At 39.9% G+C, this 20,319-nt stretch overlaps 1 protein-coding gene across 1 annotated transcript in view; it reads left to right on the forward strand.

Moving 5' to 3' along the window:
- The first annotated feature begins 210 nt into the window (after positions 1–210).
- The window catches only part of Gmps (guanine monophosphate synthase), a 36,585-nt gene continuing 16,476 nt past the window's right edge, over positions 211–20,319 (forward strand). Inside the window, exons 1-8 of the mRNA XM_034500948.2 lie at positions 211–415; positions 6,362–6,543; positions 8,411–8,525; positions 11,334–11,431; positions 14,197–14,300; positions 16,657–16,850; positions 17,084–17,249; positions 19,801–19,952. Of these exons, the coding sequence (XP_034356839.1) occupies positions 389–415; positions 6,362–6,543; positions 8,411–8,525; positions 11,334–11,431; positions 14,197–14,300; positions 16,657–16,850; positions 17,084–17,249; positions 19,801–19,952 (1,038 nt within the window). The 5' untranslated portion in view covers positions 211–388. The remainder of the gene's footprint in view (positions 416–6,361; positions 6,544–8,410; positions 8,526–11,333; positions 11,432–14,196; positions 14,301–16,656; positions 16,851–17,083; positions 17,250–19,800; positions 19,953–20,319) is intronic.

The following is a 20,319-nucleotide window of genomic DNA, read 5'->3' on the forward strand; positions in this document are numbered from 1 at the left end:
GCAATGAATCCATTACTTAAATGTACCTTGCAGTTTACAAAGATTTGAGGTTTGAGATGGTTTGTAGCCACTGCTTAATGCCAATGATCACATCCAGTTCTATTGCCCTGCCTGGGGGCACCGCTGATGCTTTCCTTTCTGGTAGGCTGCTCGGTCTCTTCCTGGGGTAACGACAAAGGCGGGGCTTGCACGGCCACGCCTCCGAGAGGCGTGGCCGGTTAGAGGCGGTCGGGCGGAAGCTGGAGGCGGGAGTAGCGCGCGCTTCTGTGTTCCGAGGCGGTGGTAAGGTTCTGTGCTGCTGCTCGGCTTCACGCTTCAGCCGGTCCCGTTGCTGTGCGGCTCGCGTCCAGGCCCTGCCAGCGGTCTGCGCCCGCGGCGCTGGTCCCCGATGGCCCTGTGCAACGGTGATTCCAAGGTCGGTCTGTGATTGGCGTCTCTGCCGCCCTCCGGCAGCGAGAGCGAGGCCTGGTGGTCCGTCCGCCTCCCTCGGCCGGATCAGCGGCGCTCCGCATGTGCCAGTCCCGCCTGCTGCGCGGCTTTCCGGCTTCGGAGGCGCTTTGTTGGCTTTATTAGTGTGCGGATCCGAGCGGCCCCCGCGGCCGAAAGCGTCGAGTTCCAGCGCAGAGGGGTCCGGGCCGTGGGCCGCGATTCTTGGGGACTCCGAGGCCCTTCAGCCCCAAGGCAGGGTCGGGCCTCGCTTGTGGCGGTCGCGCCAGGCCGTCCTGCATTCTTAACAGCTTAGTGCACGCCTTTCTGTCTCCCAGTTGACCGCAGTTTCTGTTTCTGGTCCCAGGTGTGCTCCGTCACCCTCTTCTCCCGCCATCTTCCGAGGGGAAGAGCCTGTGGCCAGGTTCTGCTCCTGCGCACTCTGTCTCTGTCTCGTGTTTTACGTGCTAGTTTTGAGGGACGTGTTTTCCCGCCTTTGGGGGTCTTACTGGGAGCCGAGGTCTCCTCGGGTGCTGGAAAAAGTTGGCTAACTTTAGTTAGCCAAGACGCCAGAACGTTGGGCGGTTGATGCGCGCTTGTGGCCTTCAACTCCCAGTCTCAGACTTCGTTCTTTCTTGCCTGGCCTCTGAATTGGCTCCCTTTCCCTTCCGATCTAAAGTCGTCTCTGATCTGGAGAGCTTTCTTTCCTTTACAAAGTCAGTTTTGTCAGCGAGAAACTGCAGTGTTGAATTCATTTTTAGCAAGGTGTACATCACTCGTGTGCATGGTTGTGGCCTAGCTTTAGCAATCTGGTTAAATTTCTCTTCAGGTGTATGAAACTCACTGAGTGAGGATAGCTGTTCTGCAGCCAGGAATAATTTCTACCCTTACAAACATGGAGCTTAAGTGTCACAACCTCGTGAATGGCTTTTTAATATGTAGTAATCATTCAAAACCTGTATTGAACAAATGAATAAACATTGTGAGGTAGCTTCTATATTCTCAAATCTAAGCACCTGTCATGCTCTGAAGAATAAGTCTCACCTTACACTTCTGTACATTTGTCTTTAATTTTTAATCTTAAAACTCACTGGAAGAATTCATCTTTATGGTGGATGAGTTCACTGCGGTATTATAGAACATACTACGATCTAGGAGAGTTCACAAAATTATCTCAAACAGTGTGAGCATATTTTTCTTAAGATGATATTTTCTTAAGATGATATTTTTGATCATTGTGATATATTTGAGTTTAAGGTGAATAGCTAAGGTCAAGGTCATGTGGCAGAGTGAGCAACTCAACAGCTTTCTATAATTTCAGCGCAGGTGATCCAGCGCCCTCACGTGGCCCCTGTGGACACTGCATGCAAATAGTGCAGACAGACATGCAAGCAAAACACTGTTATAAGGAATTTAAAAATAAAATGCAAAAAACTTAATAAAAATAATAAACTAGTTCTTAAGCGGGCCAATTAGAATTAGCCATTACAGATGCTAGTACAGCACCATCAAAGTGGACTCATACTTCAGTTTAAGGCTAGCTTCCTACACACACACACACACATTTGTGGGTGTTATGCTTGCATGTGTGTCTGTGTACCTTGTGTTTATGCTTGTGTGTCCATGGAGGTCAGAAAGGAACATCAGATCCCCTGGGGCTGGAATTACCGACAGTTGTGAGCTGCTATGTGAGTTCTGAGAATTGAACCTGTGTCCTCTGGAAGAGCAGCCAATTAGTGCAGTGCTCATAACCCTAGAGCCATTTGCCTGTTTTTAAAGCTTTTAAAAATTCTGTTAAAATATTTTATGTAAATGAGTGTTTTATCTGGAAAGATAGATGGAAAGCAGTTGAGAAAGTGCCCTCCAGGTGAGGGCACTTTTTTTAATGTGAACGAGATGGCCGGCCTTGTGGGAGGTGCCAGGTCTGGGCAGGTGGACCTGAGTTGTAAAGTACTATACCACTACACTATAGTGAGTATGTTACTATGACATATCACTTAGCTATAGCCATGGGAATGGTAATTGGCAGCCACAAAAATAAGGAACTTGAAACTGTATTATTTTTCTTTGTTCAGAAATTTGTGGGCCACTTGTCATTGTCTAGCCCATTTTATCTTGTCTCTTCTGATGCTAGAAAGCTCTTGATTTTCTCAAAATGGTGGCAAACTGGAAACAAGACCAATAAAGGGCTTTTCACTTTTCAGGCAGGCAGGCATAGTCTACTGGGCTACATCTTCCTCTTTGTTTCCTTCATTACTCTTCTTCCTCCTTTCCAGTGAGTCTCTGGATCCTCTCCCCAGTCCCAGGTCTTGCAGAAACCAAGTGAGAGCCTAGACTAAAATAGTGCACTGGATTTATCACCCAACTTCAGTTGCTTTTGGAACATGTGAAATGTCGTTGCATTCATGCCCACTCTTCTGCTTTTGCATTATTGTCCAGTACATATCTCCTAGCACGTTTGCGCTACTGTCCTTCTTTTCTATGATAAGACATTTGGACCACAGGCAACATTGTAAGGAAAGGGGTTGGTTTGGTTTACACGCCAGTACACAGTCCATCATTTCAGGAAGTTAAGACTTCCCATGGAGGAATGTTGCTTGCAGGCTTGCTTTCTTGCTTCTTTCCAAACTTAAAATTGGCTAGCTTTCTTTAATACCCTAGGACTGTCTGCCTAGTTATGGGTGGTATTCTTTCTGTGGGTTGGGCCATTCTATAGACACTAGCCCTCAGACAGTGCCCCACAAAGAAGCCCACAGGCCTAAACAGAGGCAGTTGAGGTTTTCTTTCACCACCCACCCCACCCCCGGGACTCTAGGTTATATTAAGTTGGCTGTAAAAAATAAATAACACCTCTAGGTTTTGCTAAATTACTTTCTAGAGGTGTTAAAAATGTATGCTTAACAGTCAAGTTTGAAAGTTTAAAAGTAAAACTTAAGTGTTCTAGGTTAGATATGTGTGTGTATTCTGTTTTTCTCAGGTAGTAAAAGATCTTAAAGTGAATTTTGCCATAATTACACTCTAGCAGCAGGTTTTAATTACCTCATTAATATGTTTCTTAGGAATGCTGTCTCTAATGAGATGATCATACAAGTAATACGAATGCTGGCATAAGAGGCAGGGATCAGAACTGCTAGCAGAACAGGATTGTTTTCCTGCTTGACGGTGTACATTAGCAGGAGTGACCACATCAGTCTGTAGTGGCACCTTGTACTCACAGGTTCATGTGTCCACGAGAAGGTGTATACTAACATCTTCCATGTAAAAGAACGTCTGAATCCATAGCTTAGAAATACAACATAGGTTAACAGTTTGCATTTCTTTATGGTGAAGCTGACAGTGACCACCTATTTTTTTTTTCATTTTTTTATTGGATATTTTATTTACACTTCAGATGCCATCCCCTTTCCCCATCCCCCCACCCTTAGAAAACTCCTATCCCATGCCCCCTTTTCCTTTTTGCACTTAAACATTTTTAAAAAAATGTTAATCAAAGGCTTTATAAGTTTGGTATTGCTCAATCAGAAGTGTAACCCACCACCCAACCTAGATATATCAACTATCTTTGACTGGTGGAGATACGTGAGCATCTGCCTCCCTGTCTTCTCCCCCTCTTTCTCTCTCTTATCACCTAGCTTCTCCTCTCCTTCTTATCCTCCTCTCCTTACTCCTTCTCTTCCTCTCAGTACTCCTCCCACCTTAGCTCCTCCTGCATATCACCCTTCCTGTTGAAATAAAACTTTTCTCTCAAAATACAATTAGAGCATAATTATGCCAATTTGTACCAGTGAGGTACAAGATAGTCCTAATACCCAGTCCATCATTTTGTTGACTAACCAGAACCTCTGTCATCTCTCCTAACTAAAACACTTAGTTCTGAACCTGGCTTTTTCCTTGGCTTTAGAATGAATGTCAGCTGAAGACCATCCACTCAAATCTTTTCTCTCATGGTAAATAGCCAGGATTAGCTATGAGGCTATAAGTTTTCAACCCCGTCAGAAATCCAGAATGACTGAGTTAACTATAATTGTGGGAAGCACAAAGCATAGCTTCTAAAACTTAGCCAATTTATAGAGACCTCTGAACACCTGGACACTCCCTCTACTACAAAACGTTGGAGCATCTGTTCTTCCGCCTTCTGGCCCAGGATCATCTGACAGATCTTAGTGCTGCAGAATTATTAAGAGCTAATTACTCTGTCTAGGCAGATATAATCAACTATTCTGCAAGTGTGTCCTTTTCTGGACAGTAATTTGTCTGTAGAAGGAAAGAGGCAATTCTTGTCTAGTGGCTGTCTCACTACAACTGGAGTAACTCCAAAGATGCTCAATTTCTTCTTAGAATTCAATATAGGAAGCTGTCAGGAGCAGACAGGTCTCTAATCAAAATGAACATTAATACAGAAATGTTTGTCACGTCAATTCTGTGGATTTCTGATGTTTTGAAAACCAACTATCCATGTAAGGTAATCTGGACTGTTGTCTGTTGACTCCACTCAGCCAGTTCTAACTAAATAAAACATAGAAAACACCCTAATAATAAACTCAGAGCCATGAATTTCCTTAACTCAACAGGCTGACCATCTCAAATCAGTTAAAAAGGTTAAAGAAGGACTGGGTCTATGCCTTGTATTCTTAAATGTGTTATACTGGTACAATGCCTATGAGAGTATCAATATTCATCTCACTTTTATATCAATAAGAAGCTCGTACCAATGAAAACTTTAAAATTTATGATCAAAGTAAATTGGTGCCATTTAAGAATTTATATCTTCATCTTGATAATAATTGTACAGATTTCTACTAATAGGTTATGGCTATGCAATAAATCCTAGCTAATCCTCTCTATTCCCACAAAACCAGTACTTTTCCCTAGAAAGACAGCCCAACACTTACCACCTCAGTCCCCAAGCCCAGGGAATAGGGGCGCTGACTCTTCCTTAGCTTCTTCAAGCTGATGATGGGCGTTGAGATATTAGAAGAGGAGTGGGGGGGAAGAGTAATTGATAAGCCTCTGATGCTGTGTCTTCGCTGCCTCCAGATGGAATTCCAGGACCTCAGAGGTTTGAGCAGGTCTGCCCAGCTTGCTTGATGAGTAGATACACCAAGGCTGATCATTCTGCAATATACAATTCTCAAAACAAATTTTAGTATCAAGATAGTTTTTTTTTTTTTAAGAGGGCTGATATTTTATTAAGGATGTTGGTTCTAACCGCTTTTCTTTTTTCCCCCTCTTTTATTGGATATAATATTTACATTTCAAATTTTATCCCCTTACCCCATTCCCCCTCACCACCCAGGAACCCCTTATCCCATCCCCCCTCCTCCTGCTTCTATGAGGGTGTTTACCCACCTACCCCCCACTCCCCCTCCCCACCCTCAGATCCCACCCCCACCCCCCCCCAGTGTTCAACCTTCTAGGTACCAAAGATCTCCTCTCCCACTTATGCCCAACAAGGCCATCCTCCCCTACATATACAGCTGGAGTCATGTGTCTCTCCATATGTGCTCCTAGGCTGGTGGTTTAGACCCTGGGTAGCCCTGGCTGGTTGCTATTGTTGCTCTCCTCATGGGGCCACCAACCTTTTTGGCTCCTTCAGTTTACTCTCTAACTTCTCCATTGGGAACCTTTGATCAGATTAATGGTTAGCTTCGAGTATCTGCCTCTGGGTATGTCAGACTCTGGACCCCCCCTATTTTTTAAAACAGTGTAATTAAAAATTCTATTTTGTATATATGGAGACCCACTGTGCTACAGCATGCACGTGGAGGTCAGAGGAATAGCTTAGAGGAATTTCTTCTCCTGGTGCTTTGCCTCAGGCATCAAATTCAAGTCCTTGGGCGTGGCTACAAGTCTTTTCCTGCTGAGCCATTTTACTAGCCTCTTACTAGTAACACAGTTATTGTAAACAAGAATTTCTGTTTTGTTTTACTTGTAGCCGGAGAATGCTGGAGGAGACCTTAAGGATGGTTGTCATCACTACGAAGGAGCTGTTGTCATTCTGGATGCTGGGGCTCAATATGGGAAAGTCATTGACCGAAGAGTGCGGGAACTCTTTGTGCAGTCTGAAATCTTCCCCTTGGAAACACCAGCCTTTGCCATAAGGGAACAAGGATTTCGGTAGCCTCTGATTGATACGTCCGCAATGAGATTGAGTTAGAATTTGGAATGTTTTATAATTCATTTACTTGGGCATTGACTTTTTCTATAAAAATCCAGCATAGTTTTTAAAGAAAATTTCTATAGTTCTGATTTGGAATTAAAAAGGAATAATTTACACTTCTAGTTAAAAAAATTACTTTGCTGTTTTCATTTTTTTGTTTGTTTTGATGGTGCTGGGGAGTCTATCTTGATTTTCATGATACAGCAGACGGCCTTGTTGAATAGTTTATATTTTATATGATTTGTGGGTCACAGTTCGATGCAGTTATAGTGATGATTATTGTTCATTCCTTTTAGAGCATTTAATCAAAGGAAAAATGTACAAATGGTTGGTAGGGTATCTGAAAGGGAAGAAGTATTTATACAGAAGTCCCTTTTGTTTCCAACCCTGAAAAACTAGTTGCTAAAGGAGAAAAACCTAAGCCATATAAGGCGAATTCCAGTGACTCATGTCCCTGCCAGGCAAGATAGCCAAGTTATGTGAGGGTTTTTGGCTCAGCAGTTTTTTTAATATTCTGTCCTTTCGTATGGACTAGTGCTTGACTGGTTTTCCACAGTAGTGACTGCAGTGGCCATTCTTAATTGACTCAGACTTTTATACTAGGTGAATGAAAATCAATAAAAAAGGAAGGACATGCCCACTCTTAGGGATGGTGGAGGAGAAAATTTATTGCAGGAAAAGAAGAGAACACAGCCAGAGGCAGGCAGGATTGAGAAAGTCCAGAGCAAACATGACCTTGAGCCGGGTTATGTAAGGAGAGTTTGAAGGGTGGAGGAATTGCCTACCAAGAGGGGCAGCCTTGGCCAAGAGAATAGGGCTAGACCAAAAGGGTAGCAAACCAAAATGGCTAGATTGTGTAGGGGATAGCTGGGCTGGAGAAGTTCATGGTAGGCAATGGCATATGCCAGCTATAGCCTGAGGGATATAGGGAGCCTGCAAACCTGGTGGTCAGTGTACACTTTGATCTCTTAATGGGCACTTCAGGCAGTTGTCTGGGGTTTGAGACTTAATGCTAAGTGTACTGTGTTTCTTGTCTAATGTCTTATTTTTAAAAATTAAACTCTGCATGTGTAGCTTGAGGCAGTCAGAAGACAGTTTGTGGGGTTGGTTTTCTCCTTTCACCATATGAATCAGGGGTCAAACTCAGGTCATCAGGATTGGTAGCAAGTGCCTTTACCTGATGAGTCGTGTCACTGGCCACTGTGTATTTCTGCTTTTCTTTATAAAAAAGAAAACAAAACAATCTCTTGCCTTATAACTTTGGCTGTTACTGAATTCAATATTGTAGAAATTGGTGGTGATTCTCTTGCTTCAACCTCCCTCCCAAATACTAGCATTAGAGACATGTACTACAAGGCTCAGCTATGCAGTTTCTTGTTTTCTTTTTCTTTCTTTTTTGAGTCAGGGTCTTTATATAGTCCAGTCTGTCTTTGAACTTGGAATGTAACTTGAGGGTAAGGTTGAGCTCATGCCTTTCCTGTCTCAAGTGCTGCTCCTCCTCCCACTGCTCCTTCTCTCCTTCATACAGGTTTTCCTTCTCTATACCAGAGGCCTCTGCTGCACACTCAGCTTTTCAGTTTGTGGTCTAGGCAATTTTTCTCACCCTACTCACTCTTTTCATCATATTCCCAGGGGTAGTTGATACAGAGCTGTCTTGCAAGTGTGTTGAGTGTCAGGAACAACTACAGTATTGAAATCTGTACAGAGGACCTGTGTTTGCACCTTTTTTTTCTTTGCTTCAACCTTTATATATATCGTAGTATTAAATAATAAAAAAAATAGTAGCCACATTGTTTACTGACTCCTTTTCCAATCAATCTACAGGGCTGTTATCATATCTGGTGGACCTAATTCTGTGTATGCAGAGGATGCTCCCTGGTTTGATCCAGCAATATTTACCATTGGCAAGCCTGTTCTAGGAATTTGCTATGGCATGCAGGTATAGCTGCAAATTGAGTTTGAGAGTTGATTTAATGTTTTCTTCTTGTGATTTAAGCACTATTTGTCTTTAAGATAATTTATGCAAAGTACTACTGTATATTGATTGCTATTCTGTGATGGAACTAACCTTATAAGGAAACCTGTTTGTAACTAGATCACTTAGCAAACCACTATTTGTTTGTTTGTCTGTTTGTCCACCTGTCCATCCATCCATCCATCCATCCATCCATCCATCCATCCATCCATTCATCCATTCATCCATTCGTTTATTTATTTGAGATAGGGTCTCACAGTTAGCATTGACCAGCCTAGAACATGTTATATAAGTTAGGCTGGACTTGAACTCACAGAGATCCTCCTGCCACTGCCTCCCCAAGTGGTGGGATTAAAAGTGTGCACCTCTGTGCACCACCATGGTTCACTTTTAAACAGTGAGACTTCCTGTTGTTTCTCCTAGCTACTTTGATTTGTTGTATTCTCAGTTGTGGCCATTTTAAGCATTTATTAGACAAGAACAATATCATTGAACACGACAATAGATAACATTAAACCAAAACATGCTAAGACCTCACTTATCAAAGAAACAGTTTGATTAAACAAGATCAAGGGAATAAAAACATAAACCAGATATGTAAGTTCTCCCTGATGCTTGTAAGCCTAGGATTATCACGGTACAACACTTAAACATTGGCTTATTTGATTGGATCAACTGGAAACAGCTAGAAACCATCCTTACATAATGTATTATGATTAGTTGCATATTAGCACATTTTCTGTGCCCTTCTCCATCCCCCTCCTTTCACCCCCCCTCTCCTTTTCTCCTCCACCCTCCTTCCCTCTCTCATCTTGCAGAACTTTTTGCTGCATAGTCCAAACAACCCAGAAATCGTTACTTGTCCTGCTGAAGTTTCTTGAGTACTGTAACATTCACTTAAAAAATAATCTCTCCTCCTCTCCCAATATTAGTCAGGGTTCTCTAGAGGAACAGAACTGATAGAGTGAATCTGTCTGTCTGTCTGTCTGTCTGTCTATCTATCTATCTATCAAAAGGGAATTTATTACAGTGGCTTACAGGCTATGGTCCAGCTAGTCTAACATTGGCTGTCTCCTAATGGAAAGTCTTAAGAATCCATGAAACCATTAGTCTGAGACTGAGTCAGCTGAGACTTTTTCAGCTGGACTTCAGTATGCATCAGAATCCCAAAGAAGTAGGCTCTATTGGCAGTAAATCAAAAGCAGAGGTAAGCAGGCAAAGGCAAAAGTTTGTTTCTTGTCCTTTATGTTGGGTGCGAGGAGAAGGTGTCCTCTAGATTTTGGAGGGGACAAGGGTTCCTTTACCCTCAATCTGGATTTAAAGGTGGGTCTTCCTATGTCAAATGAGCCAATTAACTAAGAACTTCTCAGAGATGTGCCCAGCAACATTGTCTTCAGTTAAATTTTGTTATAGTCAAGAATAGTCATCATACCCATATTTGCTTTTAAATTCAAGAATATATATTAATTATATTATTTACTATATTAATAATTATGCATATACTCTTCCCCACCTTCTCTCTTAAGGCTTTTTTTTTCTCTATGTTAAGGATAGCCAAAAGGCTGGAGAGATGATTCAGTGGTTAAGAGCAGACGCCTGGGCTTGAATCCCTGAACCCACATGATTTGAGTAACATACCATAGTTGGCTACTTTTGTAATTTACAGATAAAATTCATGCCCTTTTTTCTTTTTTTTTTTTTTCTCTTCTTTCCTTTTCCTTTCTTTTTTTTTTTTCTTGATTTTTGATACAGGATTTCTCCATGTAGTCCTGCTATCTCATTCTGTAGACTCTAATTCAGAGTTCTACCTGCTTTTGCCTCCCAGGTGCTGGGATTCTAGGAGTGCACCGCCACTGCCCAGCTAGTTCACCCCTTTACTACATCATCATTGTTAATCTCTCCCCTCTCCCAAGTCATAGATTCTCTGTATAAGAGCCCTGCTGTCCTGGAATTTGCTTGGCAGACTAAGCTGGCCTTGAACTTTCAGAGATATGCCTATCTCTACCTCTGTCTCCCAAGTGCTGGTATTAAAGATGTGCTCCATCATGCCTGTATGCCCTTTATATTAAACACAAGACTTGATTGTCCTGCCCTCATCTAATGTCTGTTTTTGCCTCTCATCTTGTCATTCTCTAATTCAGCCATTCAAACTTGTATAATTATCATAATGGTTCATTCATATATATATATATATATATATATATATATATATATATATATATATATATTTTGTCATGCTCTAACTCCTGTGTTGTTGCTACAGTCTTTACCTGCAGCGGCTTTTAAATCTCAAAGTACCTTTGTAGATTAAATTCTGACTTAAGTATTAAAATTTTCTCTTTGTTTTTGAGATAGTCTCATTATGTAGTTCTGGCTGTCCTGGAACTAAACTCTATAGACCAACCATGGCCTGAGCTCACAGAGCTTCACCTGCCTATGCTTTCTGAGGGCCAGGGTTAAGGACATATGCTCCTGTACAGCTGGCTGAAACGTTTCTTTTTATTGTTAATTAAAGTACACCAAGTGGAAAGTCTGTCAGTGTTTAACAGAGATTAACAACCTCAGGTCAAATTCCTAGTCAAATTATGTTATAAATGTATGCCTCTTAATAATTTTATATGCTAATAATAGTTACCTACAGACATTAAACACTTGTTTACTCAGATATATTTATGGTACAAATAACGTTTTGAAGGCAAAGGATATAAATAATTATTAGCATACAAACTTCTTTTGATTCATATTAATGTATTAATCTTTTTCTTTGAACAGATGATGAATAAGGTTTTTGGAGGCACTGTGCATAAAAAAAGTGTTAGAGAGGATGGAGTTTTCAACATTAGTATGGATAATACGTGTTCATTATTCAGGTATATGTTTTAATTACATTTATTTAATTTTGTGTCTATCCATACATGTATGCCACAGTGTGTGTGTGTGTGTGTGTGTGTGTGTGTGAGTGAGAGAGAGAGAGAGAGAGAGAGAGAGAGAGAGAGAGAGAGAAGACAATTTGTGGGAGTTGGTTCTTTCCTTTGTCAGGCTTGGTAGCAGATGCATTCATCAGTCCAGCTATTTTGCTAGACCAATGTGTTTAATTTATATGTGTGTTAAATTTTTTGTTACACTTTTTTTGTGTCTACACACATGCCACTGGAGCATATGTTGAGGTCAGAGAATAACTGGGAGTTGGTTCTCTACTTCTACCATGTGGGTCACAGGGATCAACCACTTCCTTTTCATATTTAAAGGCCATTGCTTTTGGTTTTTTTTGCACTAGAGTTCTACCTTGCCTGCTGGGTTGTGCTTATTTCTAGGTGTTTTTGTGAACAGTTAGGCAATATGTATTTTCTTTTTTAGAAAGATACAATCAGTATATATAATTATTTTATATTAATGTAAAAGTTTATAGGCTATTTATCTAACTGGTTTGATTTTAATACCTCTTACTCTTAGGCCTGCTTGCCTGCCTGCTTTCCTTCCTGTGTGTGTGTGTGTGTGTGTGTGTTCATTCATTCCATGTGTGTGCATACTTTTGAGATCAGAAGAGGGTGTTGGATCTCCTGGAACTGGAGTTATAAGTGGTTGTGAGTCCTCTGATGAGGGTTCTGGGAACAGAATGTTCTGGAAGAGAAATCAGCGCTCTAAACCCTGGATCCATCACTCCAGCCAGTCTGATTATATAACAACCTGCACTTTACATATATGTGTACTGTACATACAGCTGTAGAATAACAGTATAAGCATCATCATTGCTGATACTATTAAGTCATTGAGACATCTGTTTTAAAGATAAAATCTCAGAAATGAAATGTTGAAATTACAGATTTATTTGTGATTTTTTTTAAGTGTAATTAGAGTACCAGCTTTATTCATCAGTTTGGTTTTCAAGCTTAAAAATTATTCTATGTGCGCGCGCATACACACGCACCCTATATGTGGTGCATGATATGTTTGTATGTGTGTGCATGTGCACATGTGTGCTGTATGATGTGAGTGTGCTATACGATGGGTATATGTTGTGTTTGTTTATGTGTGTTTTTATGCACAAGTGTATGTTAGACACCCTATTCTACTGCTCTCTGCCTCATCCTCTTGAGCCAAGTTCTCTGACTGAACTTGGAGCTAGACTGGCATCCAGGAAATACCTGTGACTTCCTGTTTTGTTAGCCTGCAGGATTAGGGTTACAGGTGGCTGCAACTGGCTTTTTATGTGGATACTGGGGATTTGAACTTTTATCCTCATGCTTGTTTTAAGCAAGTATTTTAAATCACTGAGCTTTCTGTATAATTCTCTAGTGTAGGTAAAAATAGCTGGGGAATGCTGAGAGTTCCTTCAGGACAGGCTGTGTGTAGTTGCCTGGGAAAGCTCTGGGTTCCTCCAGCCAGAAGTTAGGCCCCGCTGCTCACTAAAGGCCTCTCCACGGTTCGAGAAAGTCCATAGGTTTCCAAAACAAGTTTATTGGCATGACGGATGGTGGATGGATCTGGATGCATCCCCCCAAAACCCAGGGCAGACCTGAGTTAAATAGGGAGGGAAAGAGGGGGAAGGGGCTGGGCAGGAATACTTATTTGGTTCCACCCTCTGGCCTTCAGGTATCTCATTAGTATGTAAATCTCTCTAGGGCCTGAGGCCTGTTTATCACACCCTCCACTTGTGTCCTACATGACTGAAAGGTGCAGGTTGAATGGAGATTAGACCTCCTGTCAGTTCTCAATTTTTATTAGTTGTCTCCTTTTCAGGTTTAATATCTTTTATTGACATTATAATAATGTATGTATGTTCATATATAAATTTTGTATAAATTCTAACAGGGATGCATCGCTACATAGCTTTTACCTCCTGAATTTGTTTGTTTGTTTGTTTGTTTGTTTTTTTGAGATAGGGTTTCTCTGTGTATTTCTGGCTGTCCTTGAACTCACTCTGTAGACCAGGCTGGCCTTGAACTCAGAAATCACCTGCCTCTACCTCCCAAGCACTGAGATTAAAGGCGAGTGCCACCACTGCCCGGCCTCCTGAATTTTCCTAATCTACCATACAATAAACTTATATTTCTAAACAAAATGACTGTTGTAGTTAGGGTTACTATTTCTGTGATGAAACATTACAATCAAAGAAACTTAGGAAAGGATTTATTTAGCTTATTTATTCTTAAGTCACTATTCACCTCGAAAGTTAGTCAGGACTCAAGCAGGGCTGGGACCTAGAGGCATGAGTTATGTAGAGGCCATAAAGGGGTGCTGCCTACTGGTTGGCTCTTCATGGCTTATTTAGCCTGTTTGCTTATACAACCCAGGACCACCAGCCTAGGGATGACCCCACCCATAATGGGTAGGGCCCTCCACAGTCAATCACTAATTACAAAAGTGTCCTACAGATTTTCCTACAGCCAAATCTTAGGGAGGCATTTTCTCAGTTGAGGCTTCCTCCTCTCTAATATTATAATATTATAATATTATATTATAATATAATATTATAATCTTGATATAAGATTTGATTATAATCTAATATTCTAATATCATAATCTTGATACAAGATTCTAGCTTGTATCAAGTTGATATAAAACCAGACAGTTTGTTATCAATCATGTTTCTCTTTGATGTATTTGTGTGTAAATTTTACTTTTTATATGTTTAGGGGCCTGCAGAAGGAAGAAATTGTCTTACTTACACATGGAGACAGTGTAGACAAAGTAGCTGATGGATTCAAGGTTGTAGCACGTTCTGGGAACATTGTGGCAGGTAAAAAATTCTAAATTTTGCAGATTTTATTTAAACTAATTTTTCAGAGTGATTATGATTCTGTAAAATGTTTATTTTATTTTGTTTGGTTTTTTAAAAACTTGTATTGTGCCTGTGGGTCAGAGGACTGCTAAAGGGTTTGTTCCTTCACCTATTTGGATCCCATTAGGTTCAGGTTTGGTATCAAGTGCCTTTACCCATTGAGCTGTCTCGTGGGTCCTTTTTTATTTTTTTCATTGCTGTTGTAAATGTGGTAAGATCCATTATTAACCAAGGAAATTATTCAGTGGTCACATAATGCTTTAAAATGCTTAGTTTAAAAAATAAATATTCATATGAGTAAATTAATACATATGACTGTATGTGTATCTATATATGTGCCCAAGAAGCTACTAGTGGTGTGGATGCTCGGGAGCTGAGCTGCAGGCAGTTTGAGCTGTCTGATGTATATTCTGGTGATCACAGAATAAATAAAAAGTAAAGTTTAGAGCAGGATGTAGAAGTGACTAGTCATATCTTTGAATTGTGATAATGCTCTTAGTGGAGGGACAAAGATTTGCTAATGGATTGAGTGTGGCATAGCCAAGTTTTAGATGCTGGATTTTTTTTTTTCCTGAGTAACAGATAGGTGGAAAGGACTAATGGATGCTTTATTAAATGAAGTCCTAATGGAAAGGACTTCAGGATACTTTATTAAATAACATCAAAATAAAGGTGTCTAGGTAAGCAATGTACATCTTGATTTCAGAGGAGAAACCTAGGCTGGAAATAAACAGATGGGCAGAAGTATAGAATATTAGGTTTATGAGATCACTTAAGAGTTTATGAAGAAGATATTTAAGACCTGAGGTCTGGCAGACTCTCTATATAGAGATAGGCCAGATGAAGAGGGACCAGCAATGAAGAGTAAGAAACAGCACACAGTGAAATAAGTCAACTGAGAGTGGTATACTGGAAGACACATAAATTATAAATGCCTCAGATCTTGAGCCTGCCAAGTATGAGTTATAAGAGTTGAGACAAATTTTTTGATCCATGAACCATAAAATAAGGATAATGATGCGCATGTAAAGCCCCTAGCTTAGCACCTGTTGCTTAGCAGATAATCTATTAAACTCTATGGTCAAGTATGTGCAGTCATACAGTAAATATCCCCAATCTGAATACCTGAAGTTGTCCACAATCCAAAACTATTTAATTACTAACAAATGTTGCAGTTGCAAATTCTTTAAGTCCTAAAATGACAAGTTATAGTCAAAATGCAAGTACACTTAAAATACTATGTATTTTAGGCTACTTATCTATGTGACTTTCATGTTCGTACTTGGGTCTCATCCAAAAGTTAATAACAGTGTCTGTTGTGTGAGAAAACTTTTCTTGTGGAGACACAATACACAGTTGATAGTGAACCCACAACAGACCAAAATATGGGTATCACCAAGTCCAGTTAGGTGAATCAATGAATTTCCCTGGGGTTACAGGAATATGAGTGAGAGGTTACTTATAGCAGCAGGAATGACTGAGACAGTTGCATTACCAAAGCCTACCACAACATGGGTGACAGTTCACAAAGCTGCGAACTTGGAACACACTGCACTGCTTGTTGGCATTTTAACAGGTTGGAGAGTATCTTATTTAGGTGCCAAAATGGGTCTAAACTAAACATCTTCCAGGCAGCCCAGCTGGTTTCTGCTTCTTCCTGGCAGCTGGTCTGGTCTTGGTTTGTCTTTGTAGCTCAGGTTCTCCCATCCCAGAGAGACTCTAAAGAATCTGCTCAATTTCAGGAACTTCCTGAAGCTATTTGGATTGTTTACCTTTCTGCTTAAGAGCATACTAGGAGGCAATGTTTCAGTCTTGGAAACTGTTACACTATGACAACTTAAAACACTTCTCAACCCAGATATTTCAGAGTAGGGCTATTCAACCTGTATTTGTAGTTACTGGAACTGGCAAAGAAAATAATAGAAAATACTGAAAAGTTTGTTGTATAAAGGTTTTTTAATGTTGGGCATTGGAGGTTGCTGAGTATTTGTGGAAGTCATGTAGGACTGAGAACCAAAGTTGAGTTGTTTTCTATATTAAATAGAAAAGAAAATCACAGTAATGATAGAGAAATACGAATCTAGTGAAATAGTCTCTGCTCTGTCCTAAACCTCATTTTTTACTGTATACTTTATAAAGATTACAGTAACATAACTTTGTTTATTATATATCTTCTGTCTGTGTAATTTAAAGTTGAACAGGGCACATACATTTAACATTTACAGAGAAAGATTGTGAGGAATAGAGAATGGATTGTGAATGTTAGTTGTATCTTCAACGTAAAGTTGCTTTATGATTTGTTTTCTCCATGAAGGCATAGCCAATGAATCTAAAAAGCTGTATGGTGTACAGTTCCACCCTGAAGTTGGCCTTACAGAAAATGGGAAAGTAATACTGAAGAATTTCCTATATGATATAGCTGGATGCAGTGGGAACTTTACTGTGCAGAACCGAGAACTTGAATGCATTCGAGAGATTAAAGAGAAAGTAGGAACATCAAAAGTGTTGGTAAGTGTTTGATCTACAGTGGTCTACAGACTTAGGTCAGAAATATTGCAATTCAGAGTACATTGATTAGCTCTGACAACTGACATATATAGTTTGTGTGTTGCATCCCCTCAGAGTCTTTTTTTTTTTAGTTATTGTACATATCTTGATATATACAGTAATCATACAAGGTAGCAGTGTCTCTATTTCTTGTTTATCCTGCTTGATTTTTTTTCTCTTCATTTTATTTACAGGTTTTACTCAGTGGTGGGGTAGATTCAACAGTTTGTACAGCTTTGCTGAATCGTGCTTTGAACCAAGATCAAGTCATTGCAGTACACATTGATAATGGCTTTATGAGAAAGCGAGAAAGCCAGTCTGTTGAAGAAGCCCTCAAAAAGCTTGGAATTCAGGTCAAAGGTATATAGTTCATCATGGAGAAGTTCATTTTCACCAGGGGTATTTCTTCAAGCTGTGTGTTTTAGTTCAGTCCAATCTTAACCATGTAGTTTTCCCTATAAACTAAAGTCTAAACACACCTTTTAGTTCATATGCATAATTTCCTCTGTTTGAAGAAAAGTTCATTGACTGTTATATTAGGTTACTGAAATTTGTAAGCTTCCATTTTGGATTTACCATTCTGTCCTCAAAATCTCCCCTCCCTTATTTCACAGCGTTCTTTATGCAAGTGGGTACCTAAGCCCGTCTATAAATACAGGTTGTTTTCAGTTAAGCTCATTTGGAGAAAGTAGACTAAAAGTCTAAAATTAGCAAGACATGTTTATTGTATGCACCTGTAATCCCAGCTTCTTAGGAGATCAAGGCAGGAGAATTGTTTGATACCAGGAGCTTGGAATTAGCTTAGGCAACATTGCCAGACATAAAGCAAGCCATGTATGTAGACAGGAGCATGAGGATCTGAATTTATCTTTAGAATCCGTATAAAAATCCAGATGTGTCTGTATGTCTATAATCCCCCTCACTGGGAAGATGGAGACGGGTGAATCCCTGGGGCCTGGTGGCCAGCCCACCTGACTCAACTAGTTAGCTCCACGTTTAATGAGAGACACTATAAAAAGTTGGTGGAACATGGTGGAGAAAGGGAGACACTGATGTCTTCCATGTGCAGCTGCCTGCTTGCAGACACAAAATTGAAAAGATTCTCAGTTACTGTTACTTTAAAGGTCAGTGATGATCACTAATAAACTTACTTTATATTTCTCCTCTGAAAAATGTATAACTGATGACTACAATGATGAAATAATATAATAGATTAAAAGTACTGTTGGACACAGTTATATTATCAGTTCAGTTGATGCTAAAAGGCTGAGAATAAGGTAATTAGTGCTATATAAGCACTTTGCTTTTTGAAATAAGACTACCAGCAAAGGCATAAACAGGTACAGTGATAAAGGTGGAAGGAATAAACAGTTCAAAGAAGACTGGAGTAAAATGCAGGTGTCTGAGGATAAGCTAATCAATTTTAACTTTGATGGTCTCTTAGTTGTCTTCTTACAGAGTCCCAGCAGGGACCTAGCATGTCTTTACTTGTCCAAATATTTTTGCAATTTACAAATTACAAAATTTAATGGACTTTCTTATATGAGCTTGATTGCAAAACAATCTATATTTGTAGAAGGGCTTAGATACTCACTTGCATAAGTAAATATGCACGTAAATTTACAAATTTTCAAATATATATGCATACAATGTATATACAATGTATATGTGTACATGTTATATATATAAAAAATGTAACTGTCTCTCTTATGTGGGGTTTACTGTGAACATTTTGAGGTCAGGCTAAGAATAAGTTGGCCTAGAGATGCCTTTAGTTTTAGTTTACTAGTGTTTGCAATAATCATTTTTGTGTAGTTACATTTTTTTCTAAGGTAGCCTTCAGAGTAGAGAAACTTAAGCGGGACAAAGACTTGGACTAGTGGAATGAAGGAGTTCAAAGTCTTAGTGCTAAAGTGGAAAGGAAACCAATAGGAAACAAGCTGACTTGTCCTGCAGATTTCTAGGGGAGGCTCGGGAAGTGGGAACATTGGATTTTGGGAGAAATAGGTCACTGGGCGTGTCTAAAGCAGGGAGTATTTGAAAACACGAAGCAGAGTATGCTACCTCTGTGCCCGCCATGAGAAAGCTAATGGTTTACTAAGAGACCTTGGACTTGCAACACTGCACCAGGCATAGTTGTGGTTACAGGTAGGTTCAGTAGGAACAGAACTAAGTGACATTAAATGGTGATTCCTTCCTTCCTTCCCTTGCTCAGTTTAACTCTACAAATGTTGATGGGTAGGAGCTTGTGGCTAACTGACCAGGTTACAAGAAGAAACTATAGTATCTGATGGACTCTAATTGAAACAGCCAGCTACTTCATCATCTCATGCTGAAGCTTATTGGTAGTTATGCTCTATTACCAAATAGTGGTCATAGTGTTTTATCTTTACAAGCTTCTCATTTCTGATAGTGTTAGGAATCAACACACGGCCTCGTAGGCAAATACTTTACCACTGAACTACCATGGTTATTTGACCTTATATAATAATAAATAAAAGAAGACCCACTTAATTGCAAGTGTTCATATAGAAGTTCGGAAGAATCAGTGTGCTGGTCTGAGGACTTCTGTAGAGTCTGAAGTTTTCTGTAGAGAAGCCACTGCTTTTGACTGTCTTGGGGCTATATGTATCTACAGGATTGTTCTAGTTTAACACTGAACAGAGAGAAAGCAGTCAGCACTGTCCAGGGTCGTTGCCTCCTATCTAATGCCACAGAGGTTCTGAGATTGAGAGACCTCTGGTCTCTAAGTCTGGCCTCTCACTGCTGGTTCATGGCTAGTTTTTTGAACACATAGGAAAATGTAAGGGATATCAAATGGTGGGTATGTCTTGGTTTTCTTTCTATACTTTGACTTATTTATGGTTTAAAGAAATAGAATAGTTTAAAATACTTCTCGCATCTCTCCCAGTGATAAATGCTGCTCATTCCTTCTACAATGGAACAACTACTCTACCAATCTCAGATGAAGACAGGACCCCACGGAAAAGAATTAGCAAAACATTAAATATGACAACAAGTCCGGAGGAGAAAAGAAAAATTATTGGTGATACTTTTGTTAAGGTACCTTTCTTTTAATATCTGCAATGTATACTATTTTATGTTTGTTTTAGTGGGTTATTATTATTTCAAATACCAAACTTTGCTAATTCTGTTTTATTTTTGAATATGTACACTGTGTGTGTGTGTGTGTCTGTGTGTCTGTGTGTGTGTCTGTGTCCTATGGACAGGTAGAAACTATTTTGGTTTAAAAAGTATGCATGTCGCTAAGCCGCTGTTCTAGGCACTTAGAAATGGACCTTTCAGCTGGCACTGCACTTCTGTTGGGTATACCAGTGGCCAGATTTTAGGGAATGTTGAACGGAATGCTCACATACATTCTTTAATCATGTGCAATGTACAATGTTTTCAAAAATTTATTTTTGGTAGT

The sequence above is a fragment of the Arvicanthis niloticus genome, chromosome 4, assembly GCF_011762505.2.
Source record: "Arvicanthis niloticus isolate mArvNil1 chromosome 4, mArvNil1.pat.X, whole genome shotgun sequence".
Taxonomy (NCBI): Eukaryota; Metazoa; Chordata; class Mammalia; order Rodentia; family Muridae; genus Arvicanthis; species Arvicanthis niloticus.